Source organism: Cuculus canorus, chromosome 3 (assembly GCF_017976375.1).
Source record: "Cuculus canorus isolate bCucCan1 chromosome 3, bCucCan1.pri, whole genome shotgun sequence".
Taxonomy (NCBI): Eukaryota; Metazoa; Chordata; class Aves; order Cuculiformes; family Cuculidae; genus Cuculus; species Cuculus canorus.
This window is the reverse complement of record NC_071403.1, coordinates 110,530,007-110,554,453: the sequence shown is the minus strand read 5'-3', so window position 1 is coordinate 110,554,453 and position 24,447 is coordinate 110,530,007. Positions and strand designations below refer to the sequence as shown.

Genomic DNA, 24,447 nt, shown 5'->3' with positions numbered 1-24,447 from the left:
ATAATTGATCACATATGATCTCTCCCACTACGATTTCTAAAAGAAAGATAAAAAAAAAAATACTGGCCAAACACACACTGTGCAACTTATCTCAATATTTCCTTCATCGCCACTGGTCTCATTTTAAAGTAAGTTATAAGAGATACAAATCTTCTCCTGTCTATGAACAAAGGCTACAAATCTACTCTGGTCTTATTTATTGTCGCACACTTTTTAAGTGATAGTAACTGCATAAACTATATAGAACTGGTCTTGCTATAAAAAACAAAAGACTGTTTTTATTATAGGAACGCATTTATTCATCTGTCTACACTTCTACGCTAATAAAACTTAATAAGGTCCTACCATTTTCCCTGTTATTAGAATACACCTAAGTATCATTAATCATCTACATCTATGAAGAGTCATTTTATCACCCATGAAGTCCCTTACAGATCTGATCACAGCTAAAATATCTTCTCTCTTGTTATTATGAAGATTAAAAGCTTCAAAATTAATTTCTAATATTTAAACTTGTATCTTCTGTGATGCTAAAACTTAGTACCACAGTCACTGCCCTGCTATAACTAAGACTGCGCACTTAGTCCTAAGAACTGGAACTTCTACACAAAGAGCCAGAAACTGCAATCTCATATAAGAAGTTACACTTACAAGTAATCAGATCTGCAAGAACTTTTATTTCTCTGCCCAAGTAGCTTCATTTCCTGGATGTTCTATTCAAGAAAGTCTGCAGAGGTCTGTATCTTTATTAACAGGCCTTTGATGCTTGACGATCAACTGAAAACTATCAAAATCCAAACTGCTTTTAAATGTCTCAAAGGTATATTTACAAGTACAAGTACTTTCTTGGTTTTATTCCTTCTTTATTAAGAAAGTGATACTGTCTAGAAAAGACACATGGTCCTGTCCTGCCTTTGCCACTGCAAAACTGCACCAGAAACATTTGTGGGTTTTTTTCCTGAAAATAATCAGGAGTACATCTGTGTTTCCTAAACGGGATCACAAATAATCTTTTTCTCATTGGATCTATGTTTACTGTCTGACAGCACAATGACCTGTAATGTGATGGCTGACTTTGAAGGATAACAATGGAAACAGACTCCCAGGAAACAATCTCTTCTTCCTCAAAAACTACTAAGGTATTAGAAATTATAAAATATTTTATACCTTGCAAATGGGAAAACACGGCAGATTCTTAGACCACAGGGAAACATTAAGTATTAACACAACACTTACATAAAAAAAGTCTTGCATTAGTTCTTCCTCAAATGATAAAGGAATTTCAATATTTATCAGATAACCAGATTATTCTTAAAAGACTATATAATTTCACAAATAAAAAGTTACTTACTCGTTCTACAATAATTGTAACCAAAAATGTACATCTGTACTGCAAACACATGTAAGCCCTGCTATTTGACAGTGACAATTACTTTCCATTACTATTACAATTGTCTCAGGTGAGCAACTATTCAGCCAATGCACTGGTACACATGTGCATTGTACATGTGTACCAGTTTTTGTAGCAGCAGAGTACAAAGGGAAATTTTACTTTTTGCCATGGTGTCCATACAGTGCTAACTTCACCATTTAAATAAGAATGCGTAGATAAAGGTATTGAGTCTTCTTACACCATATCAGTAACCTGGATAGGTTGCGTGCACTAAACCCTTAATCTCAGAGGTAAAAAAGGACTGAGCTCTGTCGTATGCAGGGTTAATGAAAAGTCCACTTCCTTCAAGACAGATTTGCACAGGATGTGTCTCCAAAAATACTCATAATGGGAGGTGAAGGAGAGGAGTGGGACTACTAGAGAACAGAAAGGCAAACTGGATCAAGTAACTTGTGGTAACTGTCTAAAACCCAGAATGATCCCTTGCCAAGTTTGATGGAAGAAGGATAACATGTATCCAAAAGTGAGAGATGGAGAAGCAGATGAAAGCAACCGAATGGACATTTGCACTCTTTGAGAATGTTTACAAGACTACTGACAAGAAGACAATGAGGGGGTAAGAGCTGGCAATGACACCGGTAGTCTATGACAGTGATACGAGAATCATCCCTTGTGTTCTTCTCCTTGCTGGAACAGATTCTGTGTGCGTCACATGAGAAAAGAGGCCACTGTACAAAACCAAACAAGCAGATCCGCAATTTCTCCTAAGTAGCCATAGAAGATTCAAAGCAGAGTAAGAATACTTCTGGAGTCCTTAAACATAGACAGTGGCTGAGTATTCCAGCAGTAAGCACAAGGGAGATGTCAGAAATTACCAAAGATGATAGCAATGTTCTGCATCCAAGACTCCCTTGGAATCGATGGATGGGATTCTGCAAAGGAGACCAGTGAGTTTGTCTTCACAGCTACAGCTAGCTGACTTCAGCTGAAATGAACACACCTAACCAACCAAAATTATTTAGTTTCTTCAAACGTGCAGTGTGAGAGCAATGACTGCTCAGATTCTTTCACTGCTGAAAGAATTAAGGAATACAGAACCAGACGGATAAAGAAAAAGTCAGTGGCTCCTAAGGATACTGATGTTTCTTTTATATCTGGAGAAAAAGAAAGTATCAAAAGATTTTGCTATGATCCAGAATGGTTTCATTAACTCTACGTAACATACTAACTTATAACCAACTATTAGTAGTTTCAGTTTGCTCCCTGAGTGCAAGACCCTGAGAAGACTTCGAAGTTGCTCTAAGAGATACAGAAAGACCCTCAAACCTGCAAACTTGACCATTCTAAAAACTTCATCTCCAGCCATCAGTATTCAGAAGGTGATGTGAACCAGTTTCCCTGACATCCCTTAATTACAACATAGGGTTCAAAATCTAAAAAAAAAGAAAAAAATGAAAGAAAATGTAAACTTGCTTGTTGAAATTGGGTGACTTGAACTTCCACTGTACATTCTCAAGTGGCCAAAACAGAGCTCTGAATGTAAAAAAACCAACATCCTCGTATCCATCTTTTTATCAGTACTCAAGAAATCTGATGTTTGGCATTCCAAGTGCTAGCTAATGGTAAAGGTGGGGTGGCATACTCTGGGATACCACTTCTGTGTACGTACTAGGAAATGGCTAGTTGTGGTGCCCACCTCAGTTCTGAGGTTAATACACTCAACAGCTTTTAGCAGAAATATGTAAAATTTCAACTTCCTCTCCCTGCAACTGAGAAGTTCATGTAAAACCCAGCAAATTCAGGATCTTCCTATTCCCCCTCGCCTCCACTCAGGCTATATAAACACTAGATATACAACTCAGTTAAGCAGAATCATATGTTCCAAGTGACAGACAGATGGAAGATTATTTTTGAAGAAATCATTGGAAGATAAAAACTTTAACAAAGGAAGGCAAACATGAAACGGAAAATGCATGTTAGAGACTTTTTTAAACACTAAGAAGCACAGCATCAATATACGTATAATCACCAAAAAGAAAACTAGCAATTCTGAGTAACAATAGTATTCATTGGGCACACTCTCAGTTCTTTTATAACAGGGAGTTTTCAGCACTCAAACACCACAGTCTAAAATTAAATGAAAAAGAAACCTTTTGTACTGTATTACAAGAGTATATTCCAAATCATACCTCAGGCGCCAGGTATTCTGGAGTACCACAGAATGTTTTCATAGTTGCTGCATCTGTGATTCCTTCTTTGCAAAGTCCAAAATCTGTAATTTTTATGTGTCCATCTTTATCCAACATTAGATTTTCTAACTGTGTGTTGGGGAAAAAAATGTTCCCTTAGTATTTCTTAATAGGATAGGCTGATACATTACATTACATTTTTTTAAAAAGGTACAGAGTTATTGCTTGCTGAAATTTAGAAAACAAAATATAGCATATATTATATTACAGCATTTAACATCGTTTACTTTTGTACATTTTAAGTAGTTTTCTAACACTATAATACAGTTTACAACAGTAAATCCCAGGGCAAATAAAGCACGTTTTTTCCATTCGAAAGTTTTACAAGTTTGGTGCATCTTCCATAGAAAGATAGCGAAATTTTTTTTTCAATATTCTCAAGATAAATCAACTAATTCAAGGCTACAAGCATGACTGTCGTTTGGCAAGGCTTCATAGGTTTGTTTCACTGTTACATCATCTTTATTAACCAAGATTCATTTTACTTACTATACTGTCATGAAAAAGCTAGTAATCCACGTCCCATTCTTTTAAAATAAAACCTTAAAATATCTGCATCTTCCACAGTATTTTCAATAACAGAGACAAATGGGGATAGAGAAGCTACTGACAAAATCAAAACCCTGAGGTAAATTTCTCCTTGTATACTTGCAGAGGACACTGTTCTTGAATAGGTGTATGTGTATGCTTTACATCGCTTTTTAAATATATGATCCTTGCTTTGAAATGTGAAAAAAAGAACACAGCCTGTTACGAAGTATTTCATGAATAGAAATAAAAATTACTGCAATATTTACTGTGGACTATCTCAAAAACAGAAGCTTTTTCACAAAAGCTTCTAATTAGCAGTTTAAGTACAGATACCACTGAAAACAAGTAAAACATACTTCTGAACAATTTTTCTCAACAGAAAAGGGATTTATTCCTTATGGTAAGGCATGCAGTGAAAATACCAATGAAGAACAATCATAGCCCTGTCTTCCTAAGTCTGGATAAAGCCTGGAATACAGTTCAAAGGTATATATTTCCTGTTGAGTCTAACAGTGTCATACAAAGAAGATGCAAAGTAGATGACACCAGTAATGAAGGAATTATGAAGTCAAATTCCTCTTTCTTTATTATTCGAAATTTAAACAAAAAATCGTGACTTATCATTCCTTGACCAGACAATTCCATATTTTTTTAAGATGTCGCAGCATGCCATGTTAATACAATAGAGTCTGCTATAAACAGTTAACGCAGTATTTTGTTTTCTGTCTGCCTCCCTGAGCAGAACCTCCCTACCACTGCCTCCTTTCTCTTCAGTTCCTGCACAAAGGAGCCCATGAATGAACTCCACTTCTGCACAGGCATAATGGGAAAGCATAATTTCCCCCACAAAAAAAGTTAAAGGCTTTTTACAGAAATAAAATAGCCTTGTCGTGGAATTTAGAGGTTCCTCCCACATAAGTTACAAAATGTTCCTGTTTAAATCAGAGGTTATTTTCCATAGAACATGGTCATACTGTGCTGCAGCATACCTGCAGCATAGTATAAAAGAAGCTTCAAGCAACAGAGGTTACAGAACTGTATACACAAGCAAACCTAAGAAACTGCATTTCTGTATAACAAATCTTTCCCAAGATATAAAAGACAATTTTTAAATTAAAGCTGAAATTATTTTCCTAATGAAGTATTCTGAAGTGTTTTAAATGTTTTCAAATCATGCAAGAACATAACTCTTTGCTGAGATTATGAGATCGCAGTTACATTGTCCCAATTCCTCTTTTCCCTTGCTTGGGGACACTGAGAATTATATCTAAGATTTGTGTTGCAAAGCAAGTTAAGGTCCTAGTAACAGGGGAAAAAAGGATGAGAAGTTTCGATCTCCTTCAAGTGCTGCCACTAAGGTACGCTGTTTCTTTTTTTAATCAACTTGAAGTCAAGCAATGTATCTGTCTATAGATTACTGTACCATTGCTTCCTTCGGCACACACAGAACTTAAAACCGAACACATATTTTTTTTCCCCATTAACTCTGAATAGTGCAACTTCATAATTACTTTGTGTTTGTCCCAATAGTCTCTGCAAAACAAAAATTTGATTACTTTTTTTTCTTTTTTTTTTTTACCTTGAGATCGCGGTACACAATCTTCCCAGAATGCAGATAGTCCAGGGCAGAGACAATTTCTGCACCATAGAAGCGTGTGCGGTCCTCTGAGAACACCCGCTCTCTCGACAAATGGAAAAACAGCTGCAGGGTAAACAGCAGGGACAGGATTGTAATAATTACTGATTTAGTGGGGGAAATTAACACAAACATAAAACACCTCTCATCACCATATTGTGATGATAGATAGTGTACTCTCAGTGGACACTCAGCACTCTTAGACAGCAGCTGGCTTATCTTTTCCAGGTTTCCAAAGGGAGAAAGCGAGCTGTTAAATCAGCGTTTTAATCAATATACCAATCTTGTTTAAGGCATTCTGCTTGCTACTCATTTAACCTTCAGTTACCAGAGGAAAAAAAAAAAGTATGCAGTAGCATAATTCTGTACTTCCCTCTCCACCACTTGCTCGAATTTTTATTTTAAGCCACTGAGAAATATCATTTTGACCTACCCAGATTCTGGTTCCGCCTTAAGTTTTTCAGTAATTTAGTAACTTATCTTTGAACTTTAAAAAGTCTAGTTCTTCTGTAGACTTTGACTAAACAGGTAAACTGCATCTTACAAAATCAGCGTATTCATAGCCCTAGCAATGTTACAAGAAAAAGCAAATAATCAACAGCTTATAAAAATAAATGTATGTATGTAGCGTATATCTTTGCTACAGTGAAAACACTTCTTTGCTGATTTTGTCTCTTCTTTAATACTTTATAAGTAACAGCAGTTTACAGACACTTTTTCAACTCAAGTGAAAAATTAGTCACTACTTATTTTCAGTAACTTCAGCGTAATGAAAATGTGTTAAGATTATATCCTCTAAGGCCAGCACTTTATTGGATAAAACTTCACCCTCAGAACCTGGAACAACACCTAAAAAGAGCAGCTTGTGGCTATTTAATTCAAATGCTCTCTAAAATGGCTAGTTTTATTTATTTGTTAGAAAAGTCCTAAAAGAAAGATTAGTATGTTTCTGTACTCTGCTGAAGACCAAACGGACCACCTGCCTTACTACTTCAAGTTAAAAGGTTTTTGGTTTACAAGCTAAAAATCAACAAAACAAACAGAGAAAATGTGATCATATATACAAATATATATATGTCTATATAAATATAGACAACGAAATCCATAACAATGTGGGGCTTTTATTTTCACTACTAAAGATCTCAAGTAGATGAGATTTCTAAAATGCCATGTTCGGTTCAAAAAAAAAAAATCACCTCAAACCAAATAACAAAATAACAGGAACATGTCATTCCCCCATCCTACTTTACATCTGTAGGAAATCTACACTGCTTACACAGCACAGAACAGTGTAAGAACTGCTGCAGCTATTTTCAGTGTATGGACTTTTCAAAGTGTAATTAAAAAGTCAAATGACTAGAGGTCAATCTCTTTCCTGACAGCTGTGCTCCAAAAAATGTTTATTACTTTCTTCTGAACCTAAACAAACTCTTCACCAAACTGAGCCTTTTGGCAGCAGCTTTGTATAAGCAGAGACTTCACAGAAAGCAGAAACTGCTGTATGATTTAAAGAGTATTTCTTATTTGTTCATTGTATTCCCCTTTCTTTTTGAATTCTCAAGACACTGCATAAAAATGGAATACCTGCTTGACAAGGAGCATCATTATTTCATAGGTATTTTAATTGCTCCTGCTGCTGTTTCCTTGTTTAAGCACCAATCCCTGACGGTGACATCAGCCCTCTCTGTAGTAACATGCATTCTGCACTAAGGACTGCTTAATTGCCAGTGTAAACACAGCACTCATACAGACTAAGCAGCTAAGTCTGCCCTCACAAAGTGCCAGGCATATTATAAAACTGGGAAAAGAATAAATACATTTCTCAATTTGTAAGGTCTTTTCCACACATTTTTGCAAGGTTCAAAGAGGAAACCAACAGCACTAACTAGATCTTCATCCAAGTAAAGCAAAATACAAAATTCATTTAATTTATGCATTTACATCTGTTTTGTAGTCTCTTAAAAATAATAAGTTAATGTCACTCTTTTTTAAGTTTTATTTTTTTTTATGGACTCTAAGTAATTCATAATAAAGGCCAACTTTCAGATCACTTTTTAATGCATACACATAGCAAACACATTGCAAAACTTTACAACATAAACTCCAGTTCGCATCTATGCAAAAGGACTATTGCAATTTTCTGTATGAAAGACTAATCCAGTAGCCAGGCAGCAAAGCCTTAGAAAATTCTGAAACATCAGGATACTTGTCAGCAACAGATGTATTAGTCTCTGTAAAAAAGTGTCCCATTTTGGATCTGAGCTGATAACCTCACGTTACTATAACAAAAAATATTTCCTTCAGTGTTTTTTCCAACAAAATATTCTTGATATGCATTCAAAATACTGATGTCAAAGGAAAATGACCAGCTAGAAATAACTAGCAATAGTTCTGTGTTTATTTTAACATTATATGTGACACTACAGTCACTTTCACAAGCAGTCTTTACATTATTATAGCACATAGCAGAGTTGTCATCAAACCATACGTGATAGTTCTGAATGAACAATGTTATAAAAATGTATGTTTAAAGTGAATCAATACACCCAAAATATATGCTAAGGTAACTAAAGCAAACTTTAAAATTCTAACAGAAAAATCAATTTCAGTGAGATTACAGCATTATTTTCAGCTAATTATTTTGTTGGTTCACTATTTTGGTATAATTACATGACCAGGTTCTATTTACAACTGTCAGAACACAAAGATTAAGTCAGAGTAGAAAAAGAAGAAATCTGATGGAGAGTTATGAAAAGAACTTTCCACAGTTGCACTATTTATTGATTTACAGTTATTAAATATGTGCTATGAAGTCATTGGAATTGCAATAGAAATAGCTTTGGCACAAAGCAAACCATTTTGCACGTAAAATATTTGATGGCATACATGAGGGTGCTATAGTTACAGCAAGGACTGGAGCGACAAATTTCCTGGTATTTCTTTATTTTAAAACTGAACAACAATGTTGCCATGGCTTTTGTTAATAATTAAAAAAGAAATGGAAAAAATTTAACAAATAAAAACAAAGATCAAACCCAGAAGCATACTCAACTGCAGATCCAAACACCCAAATATATGAAAGACAAAACGTTATATCAATTGATATGTTAAACTTCTACATAGTGACCTGTTTGGCACGTTGAAAGTCATGTCTCACTCTCACTGCTATATATTGGGCTTGATCAGCTCTGCAGTTAAATGCATTTTATCTTTGACAGTTCATTTTACTCTTTTGCAAAGCATTTGCAGTCTTGAAATTCTGAATTATCTCTTTATCGTTTCAGATTTTATATGGCTTCTAGGCGCACACTATACCCCCAAAAATATAGCACCTTTATTCTGAGTTATAATAATTTAAGGTTAACATAATTTTAGGCTAAGGAACATTCTCACATTTACTTATGAGTTTAGGAAAACAAAACAGGACATGACTCAGATAAAAATGACAAGGCTTACAACAATATTCAATTATTTTTCATTAGCTAGGCTGTTAATCCTCTGTCTTTTTTTTCTAGACAGTAGTAGCACTTGTTCAATTGCAACAAACTGCTTAGTCCTTTCTCGCTTAACAAACTGAAGCAAGAGCTGTGGGGGAAAAAAAAGGGCAAGTGGAATACAGATCCAGAATTCTGGTGTGGAGAAACCATCTGAACAAATTTTAGAGTCTGATTTTATTACACAGATAATTACGAATTAAGTTGGTAACAAAGTACAGAATTTGAAATTATCCGGAAAGGGCAAAGCAAGGCAGTTAATCAACTTATTAGTCAGCTGAACAAGTGTACTTAGCAAAGTAATTTAGGTAATAGATTTAATTTCTAAAGCTTTTAAACCTTTAAAGCAAAATAGTGGAAATAAAAAATGGGAAATAAACACTCCACAAGTATTCCTCAAGAATAAAGAGCCATTCTTAGAATATCATTTTTCATACCACAGTTTATACCATTCTGTGTGGCCTGGATGTTGGGGAATACTGTTATGTACTACTAACATACTGCAGTAGCATAGTACTCAAAATCATCTGTGTTACAGGAGGAAGAGGAGGCAAAACAATACTAGCAGGAAAACCAACAGTATAGCCTTAAACCTTTTTTTTTCAAAATATTCATAGGAAAAGGACAGCAAAGAAAGTACAAAATTAAGGTGTTTGTTTTCTTTAAAGTAGGACTTGTTTGTCTAGAAATAGTTATATGCTTTATTTATTTTAAAATATTTACATGAATATTCTATATTCTGAACCAAAGTAAAGAACACAATTTGTCACACAATTCTGTGCGTACTTTTATCACACACTCATCAAATACGCATTTCAAAGTATTGATAATGGAATTTGATCATCTAAACCAAGCCAAATAGTTGGGTTTTTTTTCTAAAATCAAATTTCAATGTCTTAATGCCCCTTAAATGTAATTCCTTAAGTATAATAAAGGTATTGAGATGTAATCACAATGTTAGAACTATCCTAGCTTTATACAGCAACATAGTTTATGATCAATAGACATTGCTAAGCATTCCATCCAGAGAGTCTAACAGAAACACTAAAAAAGAAAAAGTCAAGATTCCAGCCCACAATAAATATTTCAATATTGGGCCTTTAAGCAGCAGAAAATTTACTGTGAAAGTTGTCAGCATAACAAGAACCTACTCATTATTTCCATACAAATAATTTGGTTGAAAAAATTTTCTAATGTTTTGCTTTAATATATTTAGCTACAGAATATGCTTTCTTTTTTAAAAGAAATCAAGAGAGAATTTGATACAGTAACACTTTCAACACTGCGAAAAAGCACACACATAAAAACCAGATGCAATTACATTTTCATTATCATGTGTTCCCTTATTAACTGAGCTTAACTGATTTGAAAATACATAGGCAAGGTAGGGCAAAGACAAATTGCTACTATTCTGGCTGGATATTAAATTCAACAGAGATCTATAGTTTTAGCTGGTATAGAAGATTCTAGTTCAGAATTATTTTAACACAATTTCTTCTCCAGAATGAAATTCAATGGTCCTTCCTGTGATCTTCTCCTTTCTAACCACAGGAACTGAAGACTCTTAGTACTGACTACACTTTTTACTACTGTAGTAATGCAGAAGCCTAAATTCTGCCATTTTCTTGCTTTCACCTGGGTGAGAGTCAAGATACAAATTTCAAGAACTCCTTCATTCAGAGGACTGTTTGAGTAATGTGATTCTGAAAGAATCTGCAAAAATTCCCAAGCATTTGACTCAGACACAACTGTTTAACTAAAAAGAAATCTTTAACCTAAAGGAATTTTAAACAGAAACACACTGAAGGTAGTAGATCTCTGGAGAGAATCAAATGCAACATCATACTTCTACAGACAATTTCCTACTGAAAGGATATAATTAAAAAATGACTTTTCAACACCTTCAGCACTGAGAAACTATTGTAAAGAAATGAAACTTCCTTAGAACACAGAAAGAACAGTAGAGGGAAGCAGAAAGAGACAAAAGCTAACTAACCAAACTTTTGCCACTTACTTTCAGTACTTGTGAGTTAAGAATAAGGATATTTGACAAATATGAATTCCTTTGTGAATTTTCTCAGCAGACAGTGACCTAAGTCTGAAATTCACAGGCAAATTTGTTAAGTGTAAAGATTTTCCATTTGAAAATGACAGTTTGTCCAAATTACTGTTGCGGATCTCTAATCGAAGAGAAGCATATAAGCAAATCAGAGTTTCTTCAAAGAATGCTGCCTACTCTGAAAGGACATTATTTCCCACTGTGGCAAAAATTTACAGTTAGCTTCGCTGAACTAGGGAACCAACAGCAAAGAACATGAGGAACACTGGCAAACAAGAGCATCATACCTAGAGAAACGCAACCCAGTCTTGGCAAAGTGCATTGCAATCTTTCAAATCCCAATAAGCAGAAGCAGGCTGCCACCAAGAAACCCTTAACACAAGGTGTCTGCGGCATTTGCCACAAAGGTGCAACACCCAATGCAGAAGAACACAAGATACAAGCGTGATCAAAACACAGAGTCAGAGTATACTTTGTCTTAAGAAAGGAATCAAAACCACTTTCTGTGGCCTCTGCTCTGCATTCAAATAGGATAGAAAGGTATCCTTCAAAAAAAGGAGCAACTGGCTGATGTGAAAAACATACTTTCAACGCGCATCCCTTGAGATTACAGAACTGCAATAAGGTCCTACACAGAGAAAACTAAGAATTAGCTAGGTGATAAGGCATCACTTTTAAAACTCATTGTAGGTAGCACGGGCTTAACATTGGTGACATGTGAATCCCAAATAATTTAGCTGAATGCTAAAGAGAAGGCTGCTATTCCATTACTGCTGAGGGAAATTTTTGTGTCCTGTCCAATTAGCCAAAATGATTCAACACCTATGATGCCCCAAAACAGGTTTATACATATTGAGTTAAACAAGCCACCCTCTCATATGAGGACCTACGCTTAGTCATGACTGGTAGAGGATGGCCATGGAGAAGATAGGATGTAAATGCTCCTCAGACTGGTCCCAGAAATTACCAGAACAATGAATGCAAGACAGGCACTCTAGGAGTGCTCAGGCATTATAGTTGAAGACGGCTTTATTGTAGGAGAGCACAGCAAACGGATAATGCAAAACATGATGTCATGCTGTAACAATTCCTGAATTACAAAATAGTTTTCTAATAAAAATAGCTAGTGGAAATACTTGGTTCTTTAAAGCTATTATGCAGCATATAGTCCGCAAAATAAGGAAAAACCCCTAGTCCACATGGTAACGAGATACAGTCTGAATAGCAAACTGCACCTAAAAGGTAGATAAAAGCCCTCTTCTTAGATTGCAGTTCTCTTTAATTCCATACGACAGGTAGGTTTTCTGTTATTCCATTCTTCAGTAAACAGCTGGAGGACAACAACAGCTTAAAGACTAACAATACTGTAATAAGTTTAGGACTTAATACCAGAGTACACAGAAATGAAGAGAATGGAAATAAAGAAATATATAAACATCCTAATGTTTTCTCATACATATTTGCAATGGCTATAGCAAACAAGAGAGAACATATTTCACATTAGCACAAAAGCGAGACTAGTCAACATTATTTTTGCTTGTTTGTGCTAAATTATGACTGTCTCATGGCAGAAGATGCTGGTAGAAAAAAAACAATAAGCAAGTTATTGGTAATTATTTTTCTACCATGAAGTTATTTTCAAGGTATAACAGTCTAATTTTTCAAGAATAGGAACTACTTTTGATGCAATACATATAAAATGTTTATTTTTAAATAAAACTGTTTTTAAAATTTACAAAAAAAACCCTTCAAAGATACTAGAAAGCAAAAAAGCAAGAAAAATTATATCTTTTAGAGTGTTACCCAGCGACAGCATTACTATTACAAGTGCAAAACAACTTTTTTTAAACTTACCTCTCCTCCGTTAACATACTCCATCACAAAACACAAACGATCCTTTGTCTGGAAGGAATATTTCAAGGACTTGCAAAGAAAACAGCAAAACCAAACCAATTATCATCTTGTATTAATCCAGTTCTTGCACTTAAACTGTAACAAAATTTAATATCCTTTTAAGCAGGCAATTCTGATTTGGTGTGAACTTTGGAACTAACTAAAAGTGTAACTTCCTATCTGGAGTTTGAGATGAATTAACACAAAAACCTTCATCTCTGGCACACGGCCATTGATATGAAAACAACATTCTTATTACAATAAAATACTAAATAGTTACTAAAATACACAATTTCCTATTGCATTTCTTACTGCCATATATGGTACCAGCTATTCTCACTCATCATACTCTATGATGTCTACTTCCACAATGGCCATGAGGAGAGATTACCGTATTCTTCTTAATTTTTCCCAAATAAAATCTTAAAAGTGATCATAACCTCCAGCCTCCTTTCACTTCCAAAGGAAGAACTGTCTAGTTTCACGTAATACACAACGTTAAAAACACTGAATGCCGAAGGAGTATATTTATTTACATATAAATTTAAAATTGTAATAAACACTACTATCTTAATTCAAATTTCTGACTTATCCATGTTGAATTGATTTTGCTTGGCAAAATGATACCAAAGAAAATCTACAGATGTAGGTTTGGCCTAAAAGAAATGAAATGCAGTAGAACTAAGTATAACAACACAATAAGGAGACTCATGCGAACTAAATACTGGATGCCTCCCTAAAATATATGTTTAATAATATCAAAAAGATATAAAGATACAACTGCAGCGACACTAATGAATATATGATTGGAATTATACCTACTCCTGCTTATCTTTACACTCTAATATAAGAAAATTTGGGTGATCTCATTTCTCTTGACTGAATTTGCTGAGTATTTCAGCCAAGTAATGTAAATACAATCCTCTGCTTTCTAATGGTTTGATCTATTATTTTCTAAATAGGAAAGCTTCTATCTACTTTGATATTTTGATACAAAAAAGCAAATATTTTCTCCCTATCTTAACATACAACATGTTAATTATCTTTTGAAATCAATGAAAAGATTTTCTAATGTATTTTCAAAGGAGAGGAACCAGAATTACTTTTCCCAAAGAAAGTCAGTTGTAAATTTGAAACTATTAATCATAATTTGTCATGAATCTCAAAATTTTCATCTTCTTTCCAATATTTTCCTTCTATTAAATAGTAACCATATGAAGACAAAGACACTGAAGTAGTGGGGTTTAAGTTCTGTTGCTCCAGGGGCTACTTATGTTAAATAAACAGTTATTTTTATCTTTTATTGAATTCTTAATTAAATTTTCTTGGCAAAAAACTAATTACTTGACACTATGTGAAATCAATAATTTCTATCAAAAAAGTGTTCATACAAAAAATCCACACAACAGTTACATTCTACAATAAAATTTGTTTTCAGCACAATTAAGCTTTATAAACTTATTAGGAAATGTATTTCTAACCTCTTAAATACATATTCTGACAAAGGGAATCACAGGTACCAGATACTTAAAATACTAACACTTACTGTTAAAAAAGGGTGTCTTGTGTTTTTCAGTACTCTGCTTTCAGTGAGCGTATGAGCCACTTCATCCTGAGAAATAAAGAGCAGAAGAAGTAGGTCTGAATTAAGATATAAAATTGTTGCCTGATTAGTTATGAGGAAAAGGTCAATGCTTTCAAAAAAGAGATAGGTACAGTATACAATTTTGGAAAATGAATGAACTTGAAAGAAATATTAAAAATAATTCAGGTTTTTGAGAAAAGATTTGGAAGTAAATTCAAGTTTAAACACAATTTAACTTTTTTTTTTTTCTTATTTTCTTCCTTTAAAATGAAGTCTTTAACTTTATATCCAATGCAGGAATAAATGATAATATCGTATTTTATAGTCTAAAAATGTAGTCATCACAACCTCACAGTTCTGGTATGAATCGCCTGAACAACATACACACAGAGAGACTGAATCCATTTGCAAGAAACTTACACGGGGTAGTAGCTGACAGGAAGAGAGTAGGGGGATAAGAGGGTGGTAGGAGGGCTTGCCCTGCGCCACGGTGGCAAGCAGCCTCTAAGGACCAGGGAGAAAAGCAGGGTATTTAAGAGGTCCATCTGATGAATACACAGCCATTTATGCAATTCTGCACGTAATACTGCTGTGAATCCCCCCTGTCAGGATGTCAACGGATGAACCCAAAAGCCTGAAAATCACTGAGTGTTTTTTTATTTTCAGTAGAGCTGAGCTACCACTGAGTATTACATTAAACAGAATTAAAGATTGGCTTAGTGTTACTCAAACTTCAACCAGAATCCTGCAGAAATAGATATATTTAGTCAGAGTACACTTTATTATTGTTACAAACAATACCAATATAATAATATTGTATTGCACACACTTATCAAACTATGCTCTGAAGATAAGGTACTATTAAACTAGAAAGTAAACACAGATGTCAGGAATTTTAAATGAGACTTTAAAAACTGTCAAAATACAAGCAACAACAACAGAGTCAGCGGTAATAAATTATGATGCCATTTAGCTGAATAGTAGTGCAACACTGAGTGTATACACTACAACCACATACTGAGGGAAAAGCAAAACAAACCTTTGAGGAGAAAAGCAAGCCTGAAGTTTATTTACTTGGAAACCTCAGTAGTTCATCAGATATGGAGCATACAAAGTTGGCAACGGCCAGTTTTCCTGCCATTGCCGTCAGAAGTTTGTAATACTGGTAGCAATTCCCTGGTAAGTGTAATATTAATCTGTCATGAAATTTTAGCATCATCACACTTAGTCTGAACTGGGCTGATGCTATACAGCATTGTAGATACAGCTGTTAAAACACTACTTTTCTGCTTCACGTTATGCTAACTGTTATGGGCATGACCTTCGATATATATAGTGTATCTCACTATAGGCTGAGTTGAGATGCAGATGTATTCCACCTAGTCACCACATCCTTATCACTGATCTTCAGAGTTAAAGGTTATAGATAAATCCCCATGACACACGTACACATTGACTGGGCTTAGATAGCTAAGTCCAGGCTCAAGCATGCTTTGGTTTTAGCTTGGGGAGGAGTGGAAAAAATGACATTTGGCGACTATAGGGAAATTACCACATTCACTTCACTTGGGGAGACCTAAGCACAGTCTACTTTTTATTCTTTCATCTATTTCTTATCAATATACAACCATACTATAGAAAACTTAAGACAACTCCCTTCAAAACAAAATTACAGTTCTGAGGACGTAAAATTTAAAAGACTAAGGAGCTCCCATTTTCATGACGGGATGAAAGGTACGTTTCCTCACACACTTAATCTTCTTTTAGTCTACAAATAGATAGAAAAACAGACCGTTATCTGCTTCAGGGAGTGCCAGATTCTGCCCAATGAATCACTGAGCTAACTTTCTGTTTTCAGGTAAACAAATCAATGAACAGTTGCATCTCTGATCTCTTCAAAATTTCCCTGGCTTTATACATACTTCCATGAACAAGAATTTTTGCTCAAAAGAGAAAGTTATCTGAAAGCCAGTTTTAACCCTTCTAAAAATTCAGTGATATTATAGCAACTAGCAAAATAAAAGAGAAAACCCTAAAATTAAAAAACATGGGTTTTATTTTATTGGCACAGAGAAAAAAGTTGAAATGTTCTGAATGCCAGGAGGGTATAAAGGAGCAGAAGCAGAACAGGAGTTCACAGCAGTCGGACATAAGACTACCCTGAGGACCCTTAAAGTGCCATGGGTGAGCAGAGTACTCCTTCCTATACAGAATCAGGAGAACGCAGCAGCAATACCCTCTTTTCTTTCTGCATCTCCCGATTATGAAGAAGAAAAGGGTGCTCTCTCCTGCTGTTAGTCCAAATCCTATACATGCCGACCAGTCTTGCACAAGCACACATGTGACAGCTGCTAAGGGCACGCAGAACTCACGTCAGCCTCTTCTCTGCTGAGGACATAGGTTTATGTCTCCCTATACCAGAGATGGTTTTAATGAAACTCAGGGAAATATAAATGGTTTTGAGGTCTCTACTGCTCTATCAAATTTAATCGAAACTGAAAAACACGGTTAAAAGTTATTAGAAAGTGAGTGACACAGACAAATAAACATAGAGTCCAAAACTCTGTAAGTCCTGTTTTCATAGGTGAATAGGAAACTTAGAAAAATCTAAAGGATATTTTAAAATAAAATCTATGTAAACCACAGCAGTTTCCATCCATATTCAGTTTTTATGAACACCGGTATTTTTGGCCTCAAGCATTCAAAATTCTCAGAAAGATCCACAGCCTGCAATAAACTCCTTACTCAATAACAGCATTATTCCTAATTGAGTCTTATGGAGATAAAATTATGCGATTGTAGAAGTATGCAGGTTTCTTGTTCTCTACTTGTTCTGTACAAGTGGGGTTCAAGTACATAATATACCCTACAATGCACTTTTTCTTGTTTTGAACTTAGATTGCATTAGCTTCCTGCTCAGTGAATTCTCTCAATGCTTTAGCACACTCTTGATTACAAGACACTGGAAAAAGGCAGGCAAAATGCGTACACATACTTTTTGTACTCTTGTTTTCTGAAGATATATGTTTCTATCAAATTCAGTTACCATCAAATACACCTTATGTATCAGATATTGATTATTCCATTCAAAAAGATGGCCCAATATTACAACTACAACCTTCCTTACCTTTGCAATAATGACTTCTTTTTTCAAAATCTTCATAGCATAGTATTTCCCGCTAGCCTTCTCTCGGACCAAGATAACTTTGCCAAACGTGCCTTTGCCCAGTAGTTTTAAATAGTCAAAATCATTCATTGTCTATAAGGAGAAAACAACAAGGATTAGCAAGACTTATGCTATACAGTTCCAATATGCACACAAGTATGTCTGCATATTACCAATATCATACGTCCACTGTCACCACTATCAGAAGAAAAATTTACAAAGATAGGTACAGTTCTAAAACTAAGTTCATAATAGTCAACTGTATCCTTAAACCACTAGGACATATTGTTTGATATTATTATTGTAGTTCTCTAAAGCACGGTATACTACACAGGCACGCTTATTTTTACAAAGCACACAGAGAACAATGTCTTGGCCTATAACAGCATTTCATGAATGCTCCATATCTAAGAAAGCTCAAGAATTCATGTTATTACCAGGGACACAGAATATGGCATATCAATAGGTTTTGCGTAACACCAACCACTGCACTGACGGCTTTTTTGAAACATACATGATCCTCACTGCAATATTATACCAGTAAGATGCTACAACAATCTTTATATTAGACGTAGACTTCAAAAATTTGAACACAGATTACAATTACATGTTTTTCAAATTAATCAATCTGTCTCTCAAAAGGAAGAGGTGGCAAGTTCTCCTCTTTCATGTGACTGCATTATAGTGACCATTCGAGCATCTAGTATTGCCCTAGTTTTACAGGTTAAAAGTAGTAGGTTCAAGAGTCTGTTGTGGAACGAGCATTTAAGTCTATTAAGTTTATCAGCTGAACTGGAGTGTCACACACCACTAGAATATGACTCGACAATCTCAGATCTCAAAGCAGTTTAGCCACTTTCAGAAGCACAAAGCTTCAGTCAATAATCACCTTAGTTCTGCAAGTTCAATACACAGCCAGTTCAGAAGCATCAACCCTATGTTCTATGCATTATATGCAAAGATGAGGATGTAGAAAAAAACAGCACAGTACTGAGAATGCAGTGACTGCACAGAGTCACCTTTGATTGACAGCAGGGTTCCTCTGGCCAACTCAGGGCCAATCATTGGCTTCCACCGTGTATTTCCATAGCACATCTTTAAGCATACTGCGTTATCAGCTTAGGTGCACCACCACATAACCCCACACAGACTGTTAAGGCACTCAACAACCTTGAGGAGAGCAGTTAAAAGCTCAAAAAGATAACACATTCGCCTATTCTTGTCATAGTATTCGCATCATCAATCTGCATCACCTGCAGCATCAATAACCTTCCTTCCTTTGTGAATAATACACCTCAAAACATCCATAATTACACTCAGAGCCTCAGTTTTCCTAAGTAAATATATTTAATCTTGGTAGCTGTGAGGAAAAGAGAAGTTCGTGACTTATCCTTCACCTTCCTAGTGTCTCTTTCTATTACTAGGTGCACTCTCAGGCAGTTTTCTGAATCTTGATACTTGTGTCTGGCACAACGGAATTAGTACTTTTTTATCACTACCAGGAGCACCTCTAACAGTGCCTACATATATGACACACATTCTAAGATAGAGCTATTGGACATATTCCCTGGTGCACAACCACAAATAGTGGCAGCAAAATACATTCTCTCCTGTGAGAAAGAATAAAGGGCAAAACTTCCCTTCTGAAATTATTTATTCCTTTAAGCTAAAGTGCATTATGTTATTACTGTGGATCTGAAGTTGCTGTCAACAAAATGTGAAAATAATCTATGCAATTCCTCACTCAGAGTCAGTTTCAAATCTGCTCACATAAGAGGCAGAATTGAAGTTTCATCAACCACATGAATGCTGCAATTCCTTAGCTTTTAAATGTCCAACCGGCAACTTAAAAGTTGTGAAAGGTATCCAACAGACTACTCAGGGTAATACCTGGATAGATGGATGTATCAAAGCTCTATTGAAGAGAAGATGCTTTCTTTATGTTAATTTTCTAGCTACATCAGCAGGAATTAAATCGTTTTCACATTTAATGGTTTATTGGTAGCTTCTGAGCAAACTAATCTTAGTGAATCTCATGCTTTGCTCACACCTAAAAATACTTAAACATTTTGCACTGACAGATCTTGTTTGCTGCCAAAACCTCCTCACATCAGGAAGAACAAAACTGCATTTATCACAGTAAGAAATATGAGTAACATAGATTTCAAAGGCTCAGTATACTTTTTACCTAAAGCAAATCCATACAAGTGGATGTAAAGTTTATGACCCCAGACCAGTTCTTGAGTGGTCATCTTTTCCAAAAACTAGTATAATGTGTTACAACTAGTGATGCATGATGTAGCATGTAAAGTTACGATCCAAATACTATGCAGTTACTAGCACTTAAATCAACTAAAGATAAGACCTCTCAAATATCACAGTCAGTGATACTGAAAAGCCAGGTCATCTGCTTTGATGGTTCTACGAAAATCATCAAGCAAAACCAACTGCCTTTGTGCTGAAATAGTGAAAATTAGCAAAAACACATGAAAAACACAAAATGCATTCAAAACACAGTTCAGGCAGAAGATGAGTAGTTCAGGGCAGAATCATCTGTATCTCCATTCATAAGCTACTGTTTTCCCCAATGAAGAATGGCCAACAGCTTTAGTGATAAATAATAGAGTTAGTGACCGTAACAACTTATCACTTTTATCAGGCAAAACTTTATGTGGTAATAAGCAGCTTCAAAGGGGTAACTTTTTCCTATACTTCTGATCACCTCTGAGAGGCTGGATTTAGAGAGGGACTACCGGAGTCTGAATAAAACCAGCTCAGAAATACAGCCCTTTGCCCACAGACAGAAGGAGGATCTTGGCTCAGCTGATCACAGACATAGGTTTGAGGCTTAGAGCTGCAAGCCAGTCAAACCAAGACTCGTTCACCCAAAATTAGCTTATATAATGTTCATCAAAACAGTCATGAATCTAGCTGCAAGCTCAGAGAAAACAAGTTAAAAAAAAAATAGATGTGTATTTATAAGAGGAAGGTAATCGCTTTGCAAGATTTTGAGCTGTGGCTTAATAGCAGATTATGGCGGTAGTGCTAGTTCTAAGAATAGTCTCCTGATGCTCTCATTCTTTAGAAGCTCAGTAGAAGGCTTAGAGATGATACAGTAATTGAGTGCAGGGTAACTCAAAAAGTCTGCCAAAGAACACAAGACCTTGGGAGCTAAAAACACAGATGCCATAGCTAAGGGTGTACTGAAAACTGGTGGAAAAATGGAAATACTTCCCAAACCTGAGGGATGTTGGTAAGCAAGTTTGGAGGCTCCCATAAGATTGGATTCTTTCTCCTTGATGATTTTCCCACCTTTTTCACTCCTATCGAACTCTGAGGATTGAATCTTTTCCTCATTACATTACTTTTTGGCTTCCTCTGAAAAATCTATTCTTTACTCATTCTGCACCCTGCAAAACAAATTTATAAACAAAGGAAAAGCAGTGAAGCTACAGGAAACTGCACTATCCAAAGAACTGTATGATGTTCAGCCTTCTTTAAAGCCTATTAACTCTCCTATGGACGATCTGTTCAAAACAATATGCCCTACTACAGATGTTGAAAATTCCTACCAAGGAACTAATTTTTAAAAATTCCTGATTTGCACAAAGATTATGCCACTTGGAGTTTTCATCTGACTTCATCAGGAATAAATTCCACGTACAGGGAACAGTACAGCCTGAAATAAAAGCAGTTTGCTAAGAATTTCTAGTGCTCCAGATTTTAGTGATGCTATTACTATAAAACTGAAGTGGCACATCAACAATATTAAAATAATTTGGAATAAAAAAAAGTGCTTTTGGTTCTTCCAGCCAATCTGGCCAGGGACATTGCTGTCATGTCTGTTCAAATCAAGTTCCACATCCTAAAGACTGTTTTCTCTGTATATCTTTTGCTACCTTTTTAGAGAAGAACAGGCCCACTCCTCTCTGCCTTATTTCTTAATCTGATTATGCTCTTCTATTCATATGTATACCATCTGGTACATGCACAAGCAAAATTTACTGAGTTTAGATGTAAAATCAGGTGACAAAACAAGCTTGTAGGACACATTGTGCAAAAAAATCCCTGAAATGAAAAGAAAGCCAGTACCAAAAAAAGCAATACAAATGCATTAAGGCATTATTACTTAAATGGTTATTATATTAAAAATTATAGAAGCTTAAAGAGAAGCTTTTCAGAAACATTTCTACAAAACAGAAACAGTTCTAAAAAGATATTTTTTCCAATTTCAATTAACACTAAGGGAGCGACAACTCCCCACCGTTATGGTCACTTAATACTTTTGATTCTTAAAACTTCCAAGAAGTTTCACTAAAGTCTTCTAATAGTCAGGTATCTGCAGTGGGATTTTGAGTTTTGGCAGAAAAATATCCTTGTTGTCATCAGTAAGTTCTTTACTGTCTACAAAACCTCCTTTCTGCTCTGTTATTAGATGTTGAATACCACCATTTTTCATTTCACCTTTGTTTTGTGGAGTTTGCTTTTGGCTTGTTGCCAGAGCTGTTAAATATTCAGCAGCACTGCACATGCACTATCCCAGCATCTTATTTAAGCATTTCTTAAAGCATAAGCAGCAAGACAGAAACAAAACTGATCTTCCTCCTCGTCCTGTTCCCACAACCCCTTTTGTTGTATGGGAAAACGCACTGCACTGTGAATAAGGAAAGTATACATTCCAGATAAACTACTTATATTAGACAGCATTAACTCTGACACCTTGAAAATGCTTCTTGTTATGCAGTGGTTTTGTATGACACTAAGAGGATACAGAGGCTTGGAATAGTGCTCAGATCTCTAATAGAGCAAACCTAAATCCCTTCCACAGAATCGCACTGCCTCTCAGAAAGACTGACACATCTCAAATGCTGCCTCTGTCTTGCTGTCACTTACCATATTTTACCCTGGAGCACAGGGTAAAATTAAACATCTATGCTACGAGGCTAAAAGTTCAATGCCAACCTGACAATGTCTGATGAGAGTATTGTTACAACTGTATATAATTCGATTTTACCTTTTTCTATAACAGAAAAGGGTTAGAAAACTGCATACAACGAAACAACATGAAAGAACTATGTACTGCAAACTCGAGTTCTCAAAAGTTAGGACATCGTAGAACTAAGAATTCCTATGTCACCTTTGTTCTATTCATAAGGTTATAGTTTTCAGCCACGGATTTTTCTATGATTCTTGCTTCACATATATGATGCAACTAAAAAACCCACACTCTACAAGTAAAGACATATGTTCACTATTTCTTTTCATTGTTCATCATTCAAGAGCATTTGGTTACATTAGCTATGAGACTATTTTGCTCTGTCAGCAGACTTCCACTTAGTTTTCTACAGGTTTCATTTCTAGCTACAAAGAATGAAGCCAGTCCTATAGAAGGAGGTTATTATTTTTCATGCAATTTCAATGCATTTCTTGAGTCATGTCAATCCCATACAGTAAATGTGAGACATCTGTTGGAATGACCCATTCTTCAAGACCAGCCCGTACTTACAGAAACACAAGAAAAAATGGAAACAGAAAATAAAGAGCCAATTTTTGTGTGGCTCTGAATCTTTAAAACATGCTGTTAGTTGCATGTTTATCCTGTTGACTCTAGAGGTAAAACTACAAGCATGTTCTAGCCAATAATGTACTTGTTTCTACGTAGAGCAAAAACTGTGAAGGACTGCAAAAAAAAAAAAACAATCCACAACATTTTTTTCTTACTCCATTGAAAACTAAAGCAGAGTTATTTTCCCAGATAGTAAAAAGCAAGGTCATTAAAAGCCAAATCTTGCTAGCCTTTCTCATGCAAATTATCTAATTTGTATTGGGTATTATTTACATGAGAAAAGGGACAAATCTACTTGTTTAAAGAAAATATTTTATCACCATACTTCAAACAAACTAACAAAAAGACAAAAGTAACTTTCAAACAATAAACAGAATGTTAACATGTGTCTGAACAGTTGAACTTTGTTTTTCAGAAGTGCTGTATCAAACAACATAACAAACAAAAATAGTGCAGCTCAGCTTTATTGAAATAAATAAGTACTCATGCTTGTGATACAATGACATTTATGTAGAAATACTATTCTCTGTATACTGTTTCACCCAACTACACCCTTACAGAAGTGATTTAAATATTAGTCTTGTAAGCCCTTTTTAACGTCATTACCTTTCTTTTATGATGTGTTGTTGAAGCATCCATCTCTTCTTCTCCTATATTGTCTATCTGTGAAGTTGGACTACAGTTCATTCTCTCTTCTTCTTGCCTCTGAAGTCTGTCTGCCACAGCCTGGATTGCTTCTGTCCATTCTTCCCTATCATGAACAAGCCAACGTACTCATTAGAAACTCATCAAATACATGCAAATAAATGGTTTATAATGCTTTTCGTATGGTACATTGCTTCAATGTTCAATTCTCATGTTACACAGCTAAAGGC

The 24,447-nt window shown here is 35.3% G+C and overlaps 1 protein-coding gene across 1 annotated transcript in view; it reads right to left on the bottom strand.

Annotated features, from left to right (window-relative positions):
- The window catches only part of AKT3 (AKT serine/threonine kinase 3), a 155,917-nt gene that overhangs the window by 35,146 nt on the left and 96,324 nt on the right, over positions 1–24,447 (bottom strand). The window contains exons 5-10 of the mRNA XM_054064144.1: positions 24,179–24,323; positions 17,968–18,099; positions 14,802–14,867; positions 13,217–13,285; positions 5,753–5,875; positions 3,583–3,711 (exon numbers count right to left, since the gene is read on the bottom strand). Of these exons, the coding sequence (XP_053920119.1) occupies positions 3,583–3,711; positions 5,753–5,875; positions 13,217–13,285; positions 14,802–14,867; positions 17,968–18,099; positions 24,179–24,323 (664 nt within the window). The remainder of the gene's footprint in view (positions 1–3,582; positions 3,712–5,752; positions 5,876–13,216; positions 13,286–14,801; positions 14,868–17,967; positions 18,100–24,178; positions 24,324–24,447) is intronic.